The sequence below is a fragment of the Ursus americanus genome, chromosome 25, assembly GCF_024610735.1.
Source record: "Ursus americanus isolate L20-20 chromosome 25, mUrsAme1.1.p, whole genome shotgun sequence".
Lineage (NCBI taxonomy): Eukaryota > Metazoa > Chordata > Mammalia > Carnivora > Ursidae > Ursus > Ursus americanus.
The window spans coordinates 14,377,470-14,395,511 of record NC_142151.1 but is presented as its reverse complement, the minus strand read 5'-3'; the positions used below and the strand labels follow the sequence as shown (position 1 = coordinate 14,395,511).

The window sequence follows — 18,042 nt, the reverse complement described above, 5'->3', positions numbered from 1 at the left end:
GCCTCCACAAAGGAATTTGTTTTCCTGATGCTTTCTTGTTTTATAGGGACTCTCCTTTGGGGGGTTTCATTGTTTGCACCAGGCAGGAATTTGTTGGGAATTGGAGACATTCCTAAATGTAAAATCACGTCCTCCCACATCAGGCTGCGTCAGAACAGGACAGCACGCACGTGCCTCCATTAGCAGTGTGTGTTATGCATTCATTGCCTCATAAACCATGGAGCAAGGCTGGTAATGATGTGGAGAGGTGACCTCTGGCTAAACACTGAAGCTGGAAGAAACCGTCCTATTCCGTGCAACGGTGGTTACATCTGAATAAGGTCTCAGCCTCTTACTTAGGAATGCTACCAACCTAATTGGGAGTGGTCTATTTATCATCCTACATGTGAGATGGAAAAGTGAACCTTATCTGTTACCTTGGTGCATGTTTCGGAGGCATATGTTGAATTGGGTACTGAAGCCTAGTTTCCAACAGGAGTAAATACCATATAACAGCAAAATGCATTTCTTAGGATCAACATTCTCTGCTTTAATTAACTGTGGAACAATAGAATTGGTACATGTTTGCTGTCTTTGTTCCATACAGTGAAACATTTTTAAAATGTGAGATTCTTTAAATGGACAAGGAAGTACAGAAAATACTTTATTAGATACCATGCTTTCACTGCACAGACTTAATGTTCACATGGGCCATATTTGCTTCAGATCTCTTTAAAAGGTGATACTTCCTTGGTGGGTATTTCCTCCCTAAGCATAATCTTGCGGGAACAAAAAAAAAACTTTGGGGATGAGGAGCATGGAGGCTGGGCCATCATTCCAGCGTTTCTACTCTAGTCCCTGCTCTCAGAACGTCACTGCCAAAAGAGATGAAGTTCCCTACCCCCAGTGACTACAGCACCCACAGAAGTGGAAACAAGGGCTAGAACAAAAGGGAAGATGAAATCAGGTGTTGCTCAAACCTAGTACAGTGACAAGGGGGAAAGGGGTAGGATAGGAATATAGGCAGAGCTAGATGTTAATTGCACCATCTGTGAGTGTGTCAGAAGCCCTGATAGACTCAATAGACTTTTTTTTTCATCACATTCAGAGACAAGCTGCTTCCTGAATTGGATGAATTTTAAGGTTATGGTTACACATTTAAAAAGTGAAAATTGAGGCTTTTCCCATTCTTTGCCTCTCTCCTGAGTTGTGGGAGTAATTCATGGCAACTCAGAATTTATATCTTGGAGCAAACTTGCTTGATGATTTGTCTTCATTGCATGTAGGGGAAAAAATAAGCCTCATCAACCAGGGCCTGATTTTGCAAGAGCCCATCATTCAGGCACTTATTATCCACTTTGTGAAGTTTCTAGGTCTTTTGGTCTTCACCCTTACCCTCCTGCTGGGGTTCGGTCATTTTGCTGCTTGTTAGGACATCCACCAGCAGGTGTGGAGGAGCAAAGAGAACAGCTAAAGCATTATTAAGTTTTGCTTCATGATAGGAGCTCTGCAAAAGACTCGGTGGGAGAGAATTTTGAACCCTTTCCCTACAATAAGGTTTGGAGTTATCTGTTGATTTTGGTTACGTATGCCCTCCCTGTCCTTCATTTAGTGCTGATAATGAAGAGTTGACTTGCAGAAAAACAGAATGGAAGGGGACTGCAAAATACAGCCAGAATTGCAGTGAGCCATGACTTAAACATGGTCCTGTAATATGATGCTGTAATGAGAGGGAGCCTGAGTCCATATGAGTTCATTGAAGTATCAAATTGGTGTGCAGTCTTTCTTCTCACTCAGCATAGGTCAGGCACACATTAAAGTAGAAGTTTTCAGTTGGGGGTGAGGTTGTGTGGTGGAGGCAGATTCTAGAATCACCTGGGGCGACTTTTTCAAATTGTTTGAGCTGGTATCTCTGCATGCTAATAACATTTGAGAGGAGGTCAGGGTGTGGACTTTGGAAAAATTACTGAGGTAATCATACAGTCTTATCTCTCACCATGTAAAAGAGATGCTGATGATTTTGAGAGGGCCTGAGCAAGAATAATGAAAATAGTTAAAGGGTCTCCAAAAAGGTGAAAGAAAGCAGAATTCTCAAATCTGAAGAAAGAAGGATTTCCAAGGTAGTTAAATAACTTATCAGACATATCAAAGATTACTTGGGGGGTGCTGGCCCCTCAGGTCGTTCTCTATACTTCTGCCATCATGATCTTCCAACCTGAAAATGCTTATGCTGCCCCCCCCAGATCTTTATTAAATACCCCAAGCTCCATTTCCTTCTTGACCCTCCCAGCCTTCCTTCTCCTTCCTCTTCCAATCTGAATAAGAACCAGTCAGTTCATCACTGACTTTGAAGTCCTAAGGAGATGATAGTTATAATAAGAAAGGTCATAAATGCAAGGTATCTTACCTTGAGAGTGGCTGGCAGAGCTCAGAGCTGTGCTTTTTCTCCCTGTAATGAGAAGGAACAATTGATGCAGTTAAATCCATTACATTTCACATTCCACATCCATCTACTTGGTTCACAATAGTCTCTTAGATTGTCTTTCGGCATTCAATCACCGTTTCCACTACTATGTTTCAAATTCACATTGTTTTTCTTATCTAGACTCTGAGCCCCTGAACTTGTCTTCATGCCAAGCATTATTTTTCTTAACAAAAAAATTAATTAGAAGAACTAATTGGATCCACTTATCTGCCTTGTTTGAAAACTTTTCTTGGATACTTATTTATACAGATACAGCATCATGTTCAAGACCTTCATAAATGACCTCAGTCTCTCTTTTTAGGCTTAAATCTTGCCACTGCTTTTCCTCACTACAGGGACCTTATTCCCTTTTTTCTATCCTATCCTGAAGCCATAGTGTCATCATTTCTGCAGACATTTGCCTTTGCACATGCTATATTCTCTAGGCTTCCATCCCTCTCTTCTCTTCCAGGTGAACTCTTTCTTTAAGACCCACCTAAACTAGCTCCCCCTTCAGCCATAAGCTCCTTCCCCACACAGCTTCCGTGTGTCCTCCCCTGTGCTCTCACTACTTGGTGTTACTATACTTGGCATGTTGTACTTGTGGGGTCACTTATTTCTTTGCTCTGTTCATGAGAGAGGGGACAGTGGCAGGCCAATATTTGGAAAGGCAGAGAGGAGAGAAAGGGCAGGTGAGTGGAGGTGATAATGCACATTTCATGCAATGGTTTCCCATCCTGAAATCTATCATCTATCTATCTATCTATCTATCTATCTATCTATCTATCTATACATATATATATATATGGACACACCCCAAAATACAAATTATTTTATTTCTTTGATAAATGCTGCTTCTTGTCTGTTTTCTCTTTGGAGAATTGAGTGGGGCATCCCTTAGGAATCTCACTGCAGTTTTTCATAAAACACGAAGCTCCTTTTTCCATGTCTTTGACATCCCATCAAATCCTCATTATTCTTCAGAGTCCATCACCTCTCAAGTAGAAGGAACACAAAGCCTCAAGCCTGATCAAAGGGGAAAAATGAAAGGAAAGGCAAAGAGAGACCAATACATATATAAAATCCTTTACTTCACTCATGGAAAGGCTGTCTTCACTTTCCTAGCCCTGGACAAAGGTACAAAAGAAGTTTCTCATCTCTTCTCAGAAGAAGGCATTCTTTTTTTTCTTTTTAAGATTTACTTATTTATTAGAGAAAGGGAGAGTGTGTGCAGGGGGAAGGGCAGGGAGAGAGGGAGAGAGAGAGAGAGAGAATCTCTAGGATACTCCCCACTGAGTGCAGAACCCGACTTAGGGCTTGATCCCACGACCCTGAGATCGTGACCTGAGCCAAAACCAAGAGTCGGATGCTTAACTGACTGAGCCACCCAGGTGCCCCAGAAAAGGCCATTCTTTCCCTCCCCATGATAAATCCATGCGTCCTTGGTACCAGTTTGGGGATTGAAATAGAGGGGGAAAGTGGACATGTGGTCAGCAATATTAATTTTTATATATGCATTTCTGTTTGTACCCCCAACTGTAGGAAAGAGCTAGTGTGGTAGGTTAAAAAAGTATAATTTGGGGGTCAGACAAACGTCAATTTTAATTCCCTCCTGTCATTAAATTCCTATATGACTTTGATAAAATGAGTCACCTTTCTGAGCCTTAGTTTCCTCATCTGTGATGTGGGATTACATGGGTAACATATGCAAAATATCTGTAACAGAGTAAGTGCTTGGGAGATACAATTAACGTCTTTTACTTTTCTCTGTATTCACAGTGCCTGACATATATTAGGACTCAGTGATCATTTGTTGCATAAACTTGACTTTGCTCTTGTCAGATGCCTCATCTAGTAAATTTCACTTTTTTTAGGCATTAGTTTGGGAAGAGATTCCTCAAATGTTGGGTTGTGTAAATCTGAATCAGAAGGATGGTGTTATTAAGAGGTAAAAGAACTGAGTTTTGAGATAAGTGATATCAAGGGATCTTTTGAATATCTTGGGATTTTTATGGTAGGGCTATATGATGCAGGGAAGTACCTTTGTGGATTGATAGGAGAATAAAGAATGCTTTTATTTCTCATTCAAATTTAGCTGTTTATTTTACTTTAAGACCTAACTATTCTTGCTTACTGTCTAAGCCCCTTGGTGTAAACTATATCCTCTTTCTCCCTAGTTCACCCCCCGCCCCATCTCCCACAAACATTTATACAAGAGTGATTCCAAGAGCAAACTCTCCTAGACAGGAGTAGTTGGTGATCTGGTGCTGGTCTCAGATTCATTTTTTTATTGCAGAATGGTGTTTTTCTGGTCTGGTGAGTGCATGAAGGGCAACTCAGCTAGGTTTGATGAATCTACCACTCCTGGGGTGGGAAAGGCTTGCTTCCCTGCACTTTCCAAAGAGTAGAGGAGTTCCCAGGGGAGTGGGAGGAAGGAAGTGTGCTTCATTGGTTGGTTTCCATACCTGTCTACACAAGAGAACTGCCAGGAAGCTTTAAAATGCATGTTCTTGAGCTCTATTCCAGGCATATTGGACTCCTATTCCTGAGATTGCCCCCAAAATCCATATATTTAACAGGCTCCCCAGATGAACATCAGAGACCCACCTTGGCCTCTGTGTATAAAACTGTGTGGAGGAACACCATGTAGCATGCTATCTTGGGGCTCTCCATGAATGCTGTGGGAAAGCACAAAAGCCCTGGCAGCCTTGATGGTTCTTATATGTGATGTCCTAAAGTTAGAAAGGAAAGGCTGTACCTTATTTGCTGGGTAATTGTAAATGTCTCAGGAAAAAGATCTTTCCAAGCACCTAATTTCCACAGGGTCATCTTGACTATATTTTTTGAACGGGCTTCTCCCTATGTTACAGGGGTAGATTTCACCAACGGGCAAGCAGCCTAGACCACTGATGTAGGAACTTTGCACCTATCTTTATGCCCAATAATATTTTCATTAATGTTGTTTCCCTTCCTTAAGCCACCTGAAAAATGAAAACAAATCTATTCCTCCTGTGCAAATGGCTGAAAAATAAAGTTGTAAAAGAAAGCTGATGGCTATAGGGAAATGATTTACCTCACTTTTGGCTTTATTGAGGACTCTTAAGCCTCTTTTCTACCATCCTGAGACCTTCCTGGATGAAATCTGTATGGACAGCAGCCACACTTCAATTGCCTTTTCACTTAAACTGGAGCTTTGGGTATGGTTAGAAAAAGAAATGGGAAGAAGAGTTAAACTCACCAAGATCATTCATCTCCTCTAGTGGTTTTCGTCCATTGCTGAGTTCTAATCTCCTCTTTCCACCAACACCTACTTACTTGGATCTTGACTTATTTTGGCAGTTCTCTGTGGATGTGATGTGGTTGCCATGGAAATGTTATCCAGCATGCTGCACGCTGCTTCATCTTCTCTCCATCTCTTCATTCCTCTCCAGTGTGTGCTTGTGCCCTCACATTCTCTCTCTTGTACACCTACCCTAACCCTCTTTGTAATTGAACACATCAAACACTGCATTTCTTCAAGCTATTTTGCTCCTCTCCCCAAACACACTGAATATGTTTTAATTTTATATAATCAAAGCGACCTGGTAGTGATTGGAAGAGATGGAAGGAAATTGACTCAAATGTTAAATTCCTCTAGGTTATGCTAGGATGCCCAAATATGAGGGAATTCAGGCAAGTGTTAATCAAATTAACTTCCCTCTGCTTTCACAGGGATTAAACCTTTGCCGAGGTTCAGAGAGACTTATTAATAATAACTTTCTGATTTCCATCTGGACTACTACTTCATGTCCTGGTGTTATCTACAAAGGAGAAAGCCTGAACTATCCTCGGCTCTTAATTTCCCGTCTGTGAAACATTCACTTTGTGTATTCTCTGCGTTGACCCATAGACATCTCTGCAGATACCGACATCCTGGGTTATCAAGTGTTGAGCCAAATATAGAGAATATCGTAGTGTGAATATTTGAATATTCACGCTCACTTTCTCTTCTGCTTTTTAAAAAAGATTTTATTTGTTTATTTTAGAGAGAGAGAGTGCGAGAGAGAGAGAGAGCAGGGGGAGAGGGAGATAATCTCCAGCAGACTCTGCACTGAGCACAGAGCCTGGCTTGGGGCTTGAGATCATGACCTGAGCTGAAACCAAGAGTCAGAAGCTTAACCAGTTGTCACCCAGGAGCCCTCTTTTCTGCTCTTATGTGATGGAATGGATTAGTTGGGGGAGGGAGGAGAGATGAGGGAGGAATTTTGTAGTTAATGTGAACATTGAGAAAAAACGTAATCTCCTTCCCCCACTGAGGAGATTTTAATTTTTCTCAAAAGTTGAAAAATACTAGAAAACAGTAACGCATTCCCCTTTTGTTTTTCTGGTTTCTTTTTTAAATACCTTCTCATCTCAATGTTATAAGCAAAATGATTTGGATTTGGGGGGGGCAGGGGCAGAGGGAGAGGAAGAGAAAGAATTTAAAGCAGGCTCCAGGGGCGCCTGGGTGGCTCAGTTGTTAAGCGTCTGCCTTTGGCTCAGGGTGTGATCCTGGCATTCTGGGATCGAGCCCCACGTCAGGCTCTTCTGCTGGGAGCCTGCTTCTTCCTCTCCCACTCCCCCTGCTTGTGTTCCCTCTCTCACTGGCTGTCGCTCTGTCTGTCGAATTAATAAATAAAATCTTTTAAAAAAATAAAATAAAATAAAGTGGGCTCCATGCCCAGTGTGTGAGCCTGACTCGAGGCTTGATCTCACAACCCTGAGATTATGACCTGAGCCAAAATCAAGAGTCAGGTGCTTAACCAACTGAGCCACCCAGGTGCCTGAGTTTTATTTTTTCTCTGTCCCTAAACTGACAAAATTAATTTACATTGGTAAAGAACTTGCAAATATTATTTTTTATATATGTTTCAGGTTTCCCCAGTGGTTTTAATTTCCAAACTAAAAGAAATCATTGCCAGCAACCACAATAATCAAAAAAGTTTATTTCTTTTTTTTCATATGGAATAAGATTTGGGTGGGTTATATGATTCTCATGGGCAGACAGATGTTTTCATGGACAGTATAAAGGGGAGAACATTCAAGGGGGGGAGAAATTTTTAAAGGGCCCATGCAAGAATGAAGTCAACTCTGCTTTTTGTCTCATTATTTTCAGAAAAGAAAGATTATAGGTATACCTTCTTTAGAACTTTTTTTTTTTAATCAATAATTGGAGTCACTTTCTTCCACATGAATTTATACTAAATGTTAGGGTGTGTGTGTGTGTGTGTGTGTGTGTGTGTGTGTGTATGACATAGGAGGGGTGGATGTTGGGGGGCTGGGAAGTGAGAATGTAGTAGGGAAAACTTCCTAAACTAGTCTTCTGGAAGTTCGAAACAAATCAGTAAGTACTCTTCGAATACTTAACACAAGCAAGGCACTAATTTGGATCCTGCAAAGGACAATAAAAGGACAAGATTTGATTCTTACCTTCTAATAGTGTATTATCTGCCATGGGAAAGAAGATACAGACACAAAAAAAGTTAAGTAACAAAAGGAACAAAACAGGTCAGGTTGGTAATGAATGAAATACTGAAATGTAAACTGGCAGCTAGAAAGGGCAGGAGGAGAAAAGAGGAAAGAGGCACCTCGACTGTCAGGAAGGTGTAGGGAGATGGTAAGATTTGACCTGAATCCATAAGCATGAGCAAGATTTGGATTACTCAGTTGAGTGAAAACAGAAGAGAGGTAGGAAAATGCATGTAATGTTCAGGGGACAGTGAAGGAGCCGCTTGGCTTCAGCAAGGGTTCATATAGTGGATGAGAGAGCTCCAAACAGATAGATGGGGCCAGGATGTAGAAAGCTTTGACTGAGGTGGATTTTTGCTCTGGGTAATGGGGAGCCGTTGGAGAGTTTTGAATAGGTAGTGACATAGCACTAAAAAGTCTAGCAAGATTAAGTTCAAGTGGTATTTGGGGGTGGAGGATTGTATAAGGCAGAGGGCCCAGGAGGGGACTGGGTGTGATATGATAAAGGCCTGCTCTAGGATGAAAATTGTGGGGATAGAAAGGAAGGGACAAACGCAAGAATTATTTTTGTCAAAACAGGAATGTTTTGAGGTACTAATTGGGCATGGGAAACTAAGAAAAGGAAGCTGTCAGAAACACCTGGGAAACTTCAAGCCTAAAGGAATATTTATATATTAATAGTTAATATTTACTGAGTGCCTACTATGTGTCAGGCACCATTCCAAGTGCTTGGTAAATACCAATGAGAGAAGGAAATTAGAAAGTCAGCTGTTTTGACAGGAAAGAGAAAACAAATCCATCTCTAGCACTTGAGTTTGTAACAGAAGAAATCAAGTGGAAGTGGCCAAAAAGAGATAGAAATGGGGGATGTGAAAGAGGTCAGGACCACAGGCATAGAATTGGGACTCATCCATTTAAAGGAAGAGTTCATGTCCTGAGAATGGCTGAAATGAACAGAGACCCTTACTGAATTTCCCAAAAAATCTCAAATAAGGGAAAAGATAAACAAAAGCATATTGGAAAGAAGGTAAAGAAAGAGCAAGTGAACTAAGTCTTGAGAATACTCTGTGTATTTGATTGCTCAGATCATAAGTGTGGTTCTGCCTCCCTTACTGTAGGTAATTGAGAGTTGATTATAGCTCCAAAGAAGTGTTTTAATATTGTATTTTAAGTCCAGAGAGAGGTTGGATATTCTGTGCCAAACAGGATAAACTTTTTTCCAATCTTAACCAAATAAATATTCTAGCTCTTGTCATCTGTCTCTAACAAGAACTCCAAGAATATGGTCCTAAACTTTCATAACTGACTTCTTCCCAGAGTGTGATCTGAGGATTGATTCTTCTGTAAGTCCAGTAAAGCTCATTTCTTTGTGGTTTGTCTCCTGTTTTCCTATAAGACAAATTAATTCCATTTCTTCACTTTTTTGGGTTAGTGCTTGTGAAATATGACAGATTGACAGCCCATGGAGTCTGGAGTTCTCTTGTTATTCTTTGAATGTATGTCCTGACCAGCATTGTGCCTCCAGTCTTTCTTAGGGCTGTAGAGAGGCAGTGTGTTTCACCCTCTTCCCTGGAGGACCTCATTTAGGAGGCTGGCATGAGGAAGAATTAAAGACAACTGATGCTTGGTGGTGGCATATATAATGGTTAAGAGCCGAGGCTGTGGAGCCTTTCATACCTAAGTTTGGATTTTAGAAATTTAGGACTTCTTTGTTTTTCTTTCTCCTGGCCATTGCTTCTCTTGACAACATTATTCTTAGTATGAGGCAATAGAAGGAAGATGGGTTTTAGAATCACTCAGAATTAAGTGGGATCAACTGCCAGTGCCACCAACCTTGGACCTCCATTATAATGTGATATATTATTTTATAGCATTGCTGTGCGAATTTAAAATAATGCAAAGCATCCAGAACAGAGCTTGGCATGTACTCAATAAATAGTAGCATTGTTAGAGGTTGGTTTTTTTTTTTTTTAATTGAATGACCAGAACAAAAATACAACTTCCAGGCAATTTCACTTATAGGATAGACAGCCATGAGATTCATTTACCTCGGGGAGAAAAAATTCTGAGAAAGGGAAAAATATCAATCAGCTTATTTTGTACATAATGCTAAACTGCAGCTGACATTTTAACTGATATGACTGGTTCTGAGAATGCCGCTAAAAAGAGCAGCCAGCTTATTCTTTTCTTCATTCATGTTGTAAAGATGAAATTATAGCAGGGAGGGAGAAGTCAGAGCTGTGCCAGAATTTTAACACTATAGGAGTAGTGGTCTCATTGCCAAAAGACAGAGGAGCTTGGCTTGGACTTGGCTATGTTAAGTTTGACCTGATATCAGAACATTCAGGTAGAATGGTGCAATCAGCTGAAGGTCGGGAAAGAGATGGGACCTCTGATGGCGATTTTGGAAGCCTTGGTGTAGAGGTGATTTGCTGATACAATGGCTATGAATGAGTCTCAGAGGGAGGGAGAAAGCAGAGGTGAAAAACAGTCTTGGGGTGCCCCCAAGTTAGGAGTTTCAAGTGAAAATGGAGAAAAGGAGAGAGAACTAGCCTAAGAAGTATAAGGAGAGTTAAGAAATTATTCTGTTTTAAACAACAAATAAACAAGGGAAAGGAAAGCTGCTGAAAATTTGGGAGTGTCAACTGTTAAAAGCTGTGTAATGTCAAGGAGAATGATGATGAAGCAAAGCCTACTGATTTTATTTTTCTTGACCTTGCTTGGATTATTGATGACCTTGCAAGAATAGTTCCAGTAGAATGATAGAGGCAAAAGCCAAGATAGCAAGAGGTAAAAGGAACATCAGGTGTCAGTTACTTTTTTTTATATAATAATTTTTTATTATATTATGTTAGTCACCATACAGTACATCCCTAGTTTTTGATATAAAGTTCCATGATTCATTACTTGCGTATAACACCCAGTGCACCATGCAATATGTGCCATCCTTAATACCCATCACCAGCCTATCCCATTCCCCCACTCCCCTCCCCTCTGAAGCCCTGAGTTTGTTTCCCAGAGTCTTCAAGCAGAGAAAGACAATTATCATATGGTTTCACTCATTTATGGAACATAAGTAGGAAGATCGGTAGGAGAAGAAAGGGAAGAAGAAAGTGGTAAACAGAAGGTGTCAGTTACTTTTTAAAACAGTTTGCAGTAAAAAGAGGTAGAAAATGGAATTACTTTTCAGAGGTTGGAAAATAAATCACTTTGTGACCTGCCCTGGTAAACAAAGAGTTAATGGTATAAATGCAAGGTAATTTCAGAAGCATTAAAGAGCATGTTTCCATGGAAACATCAACCTACAGAGGGAGAGAAAGAGCTAGGATCCCCTGACAAAGAAGGAACAGCAGAGTTCTAGCCCCCACACAGTACAGCAGGGAGAAATGAGTACACGTTTCTTTTAGCTTCCCTGTGAAGGATGCATTTGGGGTTCATGGTGCTGTCCTTTTGAGGACAAGCAAAGAGGGAAATAGAGTTTGTTTTAAATAAACTCTTGCCCTCACCTTGCTTCAAATTCTGACTCAAGGGTCAAGCTTATTTTAGAATATTGGGAAAGATCAACGGGTGTCTTTAAGTAACTAGCTAAAACTAAATAAATAAGTAACTTTGATCTTTCCCTTACCCCTCTATCTTAACCTGGTGTAGAAACAGTGCCACAAAGTATTGTGATTTAGAACAACACTTGAAAAAACTCTAAAAACATAGGATGTATGTCTGGCTAGTAACCTTTGACCAGCACCTTTGCATTGGGGTTTCCATCTTGGTATAATCTCCTTGATTAGATATACATTTCATCTCACTGTTTTCAAGTCCATGAAATCCCTTTCACTACTGCCTGGTATACATTTCCTGCACCTTCAAATTCAACCATACTTTTGGGGATGGGTCTTCCCACTCAACTATAGTCCCAGAAAGCCATTCTTCCAGACGGTGCTACAGGAGCCATATTAACAAAGTTGCTAACCAGCTGTCCTGACAGTTCACTTTCTCCACTCCCATTTTATATTGAACTTTGCATCTCTTTTGTCCCTCTGGTCTTTCCCTGGACCCTAGACTCAAAAACTCACTTTATTTTCTATGTGAAAGGGGCAGGTGTGGTTCACGATTGGGTTTTCTGAAGACAGGGGTGTGTTTTTGAATGTGTCAGCAGCCTCCACATCTGTAGCATGGTGTGATTATGGAACACCTATCTCCCGTAAAGACATAATTGTGACCTAGACATCTTGATTCCTCTGTCTGTTTGAAACTGTTGTCTGACCCTGGAATATCCTCGTTCTTTGACCCTCTTTCCCTCCCATTCAATACAGTTGCTTCTAGAAATCTCCATTTGAAGACATCTGCCAATCATTACTGGGAGACTAAATTACAACTCCTTTGTCCACGGGTACAGTTCCTCATAACCTCTACTCCCAATCCCTGTTACTGAAGCCATCTCACTAATTGATTTGTTCACACATTTTGCTACCCTTCAGTAGAGTTGTTGGAGGGAGTTGTGAAATTAAGCATATGGTAGCTCTAGAGGGGGTAGGAACTATGTATATAGAGGTACTGCCAATACGTAGATTTTGTTGACCACCTAAAATGTAAGAGCAAATAGAGAAGGGCTCCAGAACAGAGAACAAATGGTGGAAATAGAGAAAGACCAAAAAGGAAGAGAAAATCCTCCTTATTTTTTTCCCTTGATATCATTCCCAGGTCACTCTGGATTCTTGGTCAAGGGTTTCTTGGGTATGTATGCCCAAGGTTTCTTATAATAAGTCTGAAAGTTCACAAGAAGAAAAAGGCTCCTGGTCAAAGTTGAATGTCCTAGAGAAATCTTTGCCAGTCATTGTTTGGTTGGTCTTGGCATAGCCCCTGAGTAGCGTTGCCAGCTCATGAGCTAAAATGGATGTCAGAAAGGCAAGCCTTCACCTTAAAATTACTAGTAAGCATAAAGAAGAAATATCAGTGTACTCAGGGATCAGCTAGCTAGCCTTTGGCCTGTCTTGGTGTTTTCTCTGGGAAGGTCCCACCACTCAGCTTTGATAGCCTGTAGGTCTATATTCCAACAGATTGAGCACCTAATCTGTGGGAGAGGAAAGAGATTTTTTTGTTCAATGTTTTTAAAAATGAAAGTGAGTTTAACTTATATACAGCATGGAAATACAAATTCAAAAGGAAAAAAAAATCCAGTGGCAATCACATTATCCAGAAGTTTTTGATTCCTTCCCACTGGGAGGTTCACCTTTCCTGCTGCCTCTTGTAACTCTAGATTTCCTATAGCACCTTAGCATGTCTCACCTCTAGCAGAGGTGACTAAAGGTTGTGGGCATGAGGACAAGAAAGAATTCCTTCTCCATTACTGAGTTCTATGCACAGTTCCCTAAATGAGAAACAGCTTTGCTGTTCAGCACACTTCATTGACATCAGAAGGTTGAATCACTATATTGTACACCTGAAACTAATAGTACACTGTATGTTAACTATACTGGAATTTAAATAAGAACTTAAAAAATATAATGTAAACTTCAATGTTGTCATTAGGTATACCTGCATTCCCTGCTATGTATCTAATCTAAGCATTAAACGAAGTGGTGTGGCAATAATTAAAAAAAAAAAAAACGTGGCCTCAGTAGTTCCCTAAGGAAGACACAAGCAAGAGTGTGCCGCTTACACAGGAATTTTAAAGAGAGTTACATAGCGTTCAAAGCAGGCCTCTGGGAGGTCCTGATAGGTGTCATTTTGAGGAGTCATTTATTCTAGACTAAAGTTATGGGGATGTAAGCTCATCTTTTGCCTTTCTCAGAAAGTGAACTTTATTTTGAAGTGTGATTAAATCATTACCCACTACACAAAACCTCACAGAGGTTTTCCTAGTACGAAGACAGATGTTCCCGAGCCTTTAGAGTTTGGGATATTGTGGAAATGAGAGGAAATGTCCTGGATTGGCAGTATTATGGAAAAGCAGAGATCCAGGAATTGGGAGACTTAGACTCTGAATTTAACATGCCAAAGAGTAGCAGTATTTCCCTAAGCTCCAGGGTGTTCGGTTCTAACTATGAAAAGTTAGACTGATCCAAAAGTCTGTGCAAACTAGCATTCTCTGAAATCCAAGCAACCTGAAAAAAAAAAAAAAGGTAAGTATAACAGAAGCAGCTAACACATAAGGATCACTAGGTGATAGGTGCAGTTCTAAGTCCTTTATGTGTATTGAATTACTTAATCCTCACAACTGTCCTATGAGGTAGGTACTATTTTTATGCATGTTTTTTTATGGTGAAGAAACTGAGACAGAAGTTAAATAATTTGTGAGATCATACAACTTAAGAACTGGCGGATCAAGGACTTGTGCAGAGCTCATCTGACTCGTGTCCTTACTCTTACACACCACACCGTAGGGCCTATTGTTGGTGTTTGTTGTGTATGTGTGTGTGTGTGTGTGTGCTTAGTACATATCACATTCCTTTCTTCTTTGCTTAACCTCTTATTTTCTTTCTGCTCCTCACTACTAAGCATTGTCCAGGCTTTGTCATTCATTTGGGTGTAGGCTATTTTATAAATGAGGACCAGCTCCTGGGTTTGATCCAGATGGACCCATCAGTCAGTCCAGAGGACTGTTTCCTGGCTATGGCCAGCCACACTGACCCAACTTGGTGAAAGGGTACTGCAGGTGGGCAGGCATGAGGTCATCCCAGCTCATGGCAGAGCCACTCCCAGTGCTCATTGATTTAACATCTTTCTGGAGGGAAGTAAATGTTCTCTGCCCTCTTATGTTTAAGCAGGGATTGTTGGACAACTTCCAACAGTGCTCCTCTATTTTCTTTCATTTCACATGAAAATAATTCATGGTATTCAGTCATGAAGCAGAATTTTTTTTCTCTGTTAGATCTAGGGGCCCGAGAAGACTTTTCATTGCGGTAGATGGCGAATTGATACATCACCATTGACACCCTCACACGAATGCAACTCAGCCCAGACTGCTCAGGGCCCAAAGCACAGTCCTCACCACCAGCAGGCAAGAGGAAGTATATTAAATTTATATCAGTCAGTCCTCAAGATACTTTACTATCTCATTAATGTAACACCACGGATTTAGAATTTAAATAACTAAGATATGGACTAGCCTAAACTTGAAACTTTTATGAGTTGTGAAGAATGGTTTGCAAACTAAATTAATGATATAAACACCATTTCAGATCAGATGTTTAATTTACTGGAAGACAAACTATTTTTAATCTTTTTCAAGTAATTATACATTAATATTACAATGTGCTCTTTAAATTAGTTTTTCCCAAGGTTTTCTATTAAGTATCATTATACAGAAATAAGGGGAAAGAACTGCATCCGACAGCTTAGGACACTGGTATTTCTAATTCTTTTGTTCAACAGCATGGTTTAATATTCTTATATATGACATTATATGTCAAAGGAAACCTTTAAAGCTTCTTCTAACCCCTTTTTCCTTCAACAGAAAACCATGGCTGGCAAGAATAAAATAATTCATGTGTCTTGAAAAGATTGCCACACAATTTAGGGACTGGTGGGTCCAGGAGCTGAACAGAGGTTGTGTGGCTTCAGCATCCTTGCTCTAAAATACCATGCCGTACCCCCCGGGTGGTGGCGATGGTGGTGATGGAGTGTGCGTGTGGTACATAGTACAGTCCTCTCCTCTTCAGTTATTTCTCTGTTTCTCTTTATGTCTTTTCTACCAGCATTTTGGGGCATCATCTAGATCCTCATTTGCACGTAATCCTACGTGCAATCCATCTTACCAATGAGATATCTCTTCTGGGTTTAATCCCACAGGAACCCATTGGTGAGCCAGTGGAGAATCGTTCCCTGGCCATGGCCCGCCATATTGACAGTGTTCTACTGGATGGGTCATTTTGGATTCACTTTGATAAACATGAGTTTCTAAGTTGGACAAAAGTCAGAAATTGCTATTCAGTTTATCAAACCATAACACCAGTTGTCTAATTTTTACCTATCTTTGCCTCTTTCCCCTAATGCTGGTCTCTAATTAGGTAGTTTTTAAGGGTTTTCAGGTCCACTATTTCTAATCCTGTGAGAAATTGTTTCCATTATCTCAAGAGAAAATGTGTATATGAAGTAGTGCTAAGTGAAATAGTAAAATTTAGGTTAAAACCAGATAAAGACTGAAAGATGTGTGGTTCTGCCATCCAGCCCATGGAGTGTAATAATGTAACAACCACAGACGGACTAGAGAGCCTGTCGGAGGAGCATCCCTGTGCCTCCCTCATCAGGTGACTCAGATGGTATGAACCAGTCCAGTTTATAGATGAGGGACTTGAAGGCCTTTACAGGTGAGTGACACACCAAAGACTCAGTTACAGAGTTACAGAATTTTGGAGTTAGAAATTGCAAACAAGGGGTCAAGGATTCCAGTCTCCTGTCTGGAATTGTTTTTACTTTATTGCTTTGCTCTTGCTAGCTGGAGAATGGAAACTAAGAGCTATGAAAAATGCCACTGTTTTTGAGGCATGGCGGTGAGCGGGAAGTGTGCTGGACCCGGGGTGAGGGTACCTGCATCCTGTTTCCAGCCCTGTCATCTGATCTTGGTAAAGCCACAAATCCTTCTGGACTTCATCTGCTTCATCTAGCAATGAAAGGATTGGATGAAATGAGAGACTTACCTGTCTTATTACCATATTAACAAATATTAATTAAAAAAATCTAGTGCCTTGTAAAAATATGGAGGTCAGAATGAGTATTGCAGTGCCAAGGCTCTTGGTTGGCTGGGAGAATTCTGGCAGAACTATTCTGGATGCCTCCCACACAGGGCATAATGCTAAATCATTGCTTTAGGTATCACTGTGGTGCAGTGGATGAGCTCTGAGTGGCGTGGTCAAAGTCAAAGAGGCACGAGGGCTGTTTTTACCTCAGCTTGACCTCATTAAACCCACTGGAGTATGACTTTGGCCATATAAAGCAAATGTATTGGCTCTGAGCCCATTGGGGTTCTGAGGCTCTTTCTTAATGAGGAGTCAAGCAGGAAATGAGATGCGTTTTATTTTATGCAGTCTGTATTAGGGATCTCCCTAATCTAGGTCATGGCACATGACATGAGAATGCTAACATGCACATCTGGGGCTTGCAAAACTGCTTTCACTTCACTTGGTGACATAAAGAAAAGAACACTGAACTGAAAACCGGAAGACTTGAACTCCAGGCCTGAATAGGCAGATCACCTTGGAAAAGAGGGTAGCATCTTGGAGCCTGTTTCCCCCTTTCTAAAATGAGAGTTCTCAATGGATAGCTTCTAAATTTTCTTCTGGTTCTAACAATTTGAGATTCTGTGTAATATTATAACTTGATGAGACACAATAAGTTTTCTTATGGGTCCATCTACATCTCAGAGATGAATTAAGCAATATTTATATTTATATACCAGACCTTGCGGGGGCTTCCAAGAGACTTGAGACTTCTAGAAAGAGCTTCTGAATTTGGCTGCCACTTGAGCTAGGCTTTATGACTATATACTTGAGGATGGCATGTTAAGAGAAAAACAGAATAGCTGTGGCATCTCTTAATTATAGTTTAATCCTTTACCAAGGATTTACACATGGAAGCTTCGAGGTCTTAATTAATGTTCAAAATTGGCAAAGTGCAGCCAGATCCAGAGGTAGTTGGATATTTTCAGGTCTTATGGAAAGTTAAATCAACTAATATGACCATTTGACCTAGTTTATCCTCCCTATGTGGAATGCAATTCTCCATTCCTCCAGTGTATTCCATTGATAATTGGGTCTCGTTAAAATGTAGTTATCATACTTTCACTGGGTGAGGTCCAAAATGAGGCAAGTTTCTTGCCTTTAGATATTCAAATCATGCTAATATATTCTTTTTCTGAATTTTTCCTATTATATAACCTTATATTTGTATCCTGTTTTCTATAGTCTTCCTATCCATTATTTCATTTGACCAGCACATCAGGCTTACCTGATAAGCTGGAGGTAGAATGGTGTTTCCATTTTAAAGAGGAAAAACTTGAGGTTCAGCCGCCAAAGTCCCATGCCTAGGAGTGACCACAGTCCCAATTAATTTTTCACTTTTTTGTTATTAGTGAATGGACTGCTTTGTTCTGCTGTTCAAATGGCATCCTTGTTCAG

The 18,042-nt window shown here is 40.5% G+C and overlaps 1 protein-coding gene across 1 annotated transcript in view; it reads left to right on the top strand.

Annotated features, from left to right (window-relative positions):
* GRIN2B (glutamate ionotropic receptor NMDA type subunit 2B) overlaps positions 1-18,042 on the top strand; it is a 276,351-nt gene that overhangs the window by 152,276 nt on the left and 106,033 nt on the right. Inside the window, exon 6 of the mRNA XM_087855925.1 lies at positions 2,083-2,099. Coding sequence (XP_087712051.1) covers positions 2,083-2,099 — 17 coding nt within the window. The remainder of the gene's footprint in view (positions 1-2,082; positions 2,100-18,042) is intronic.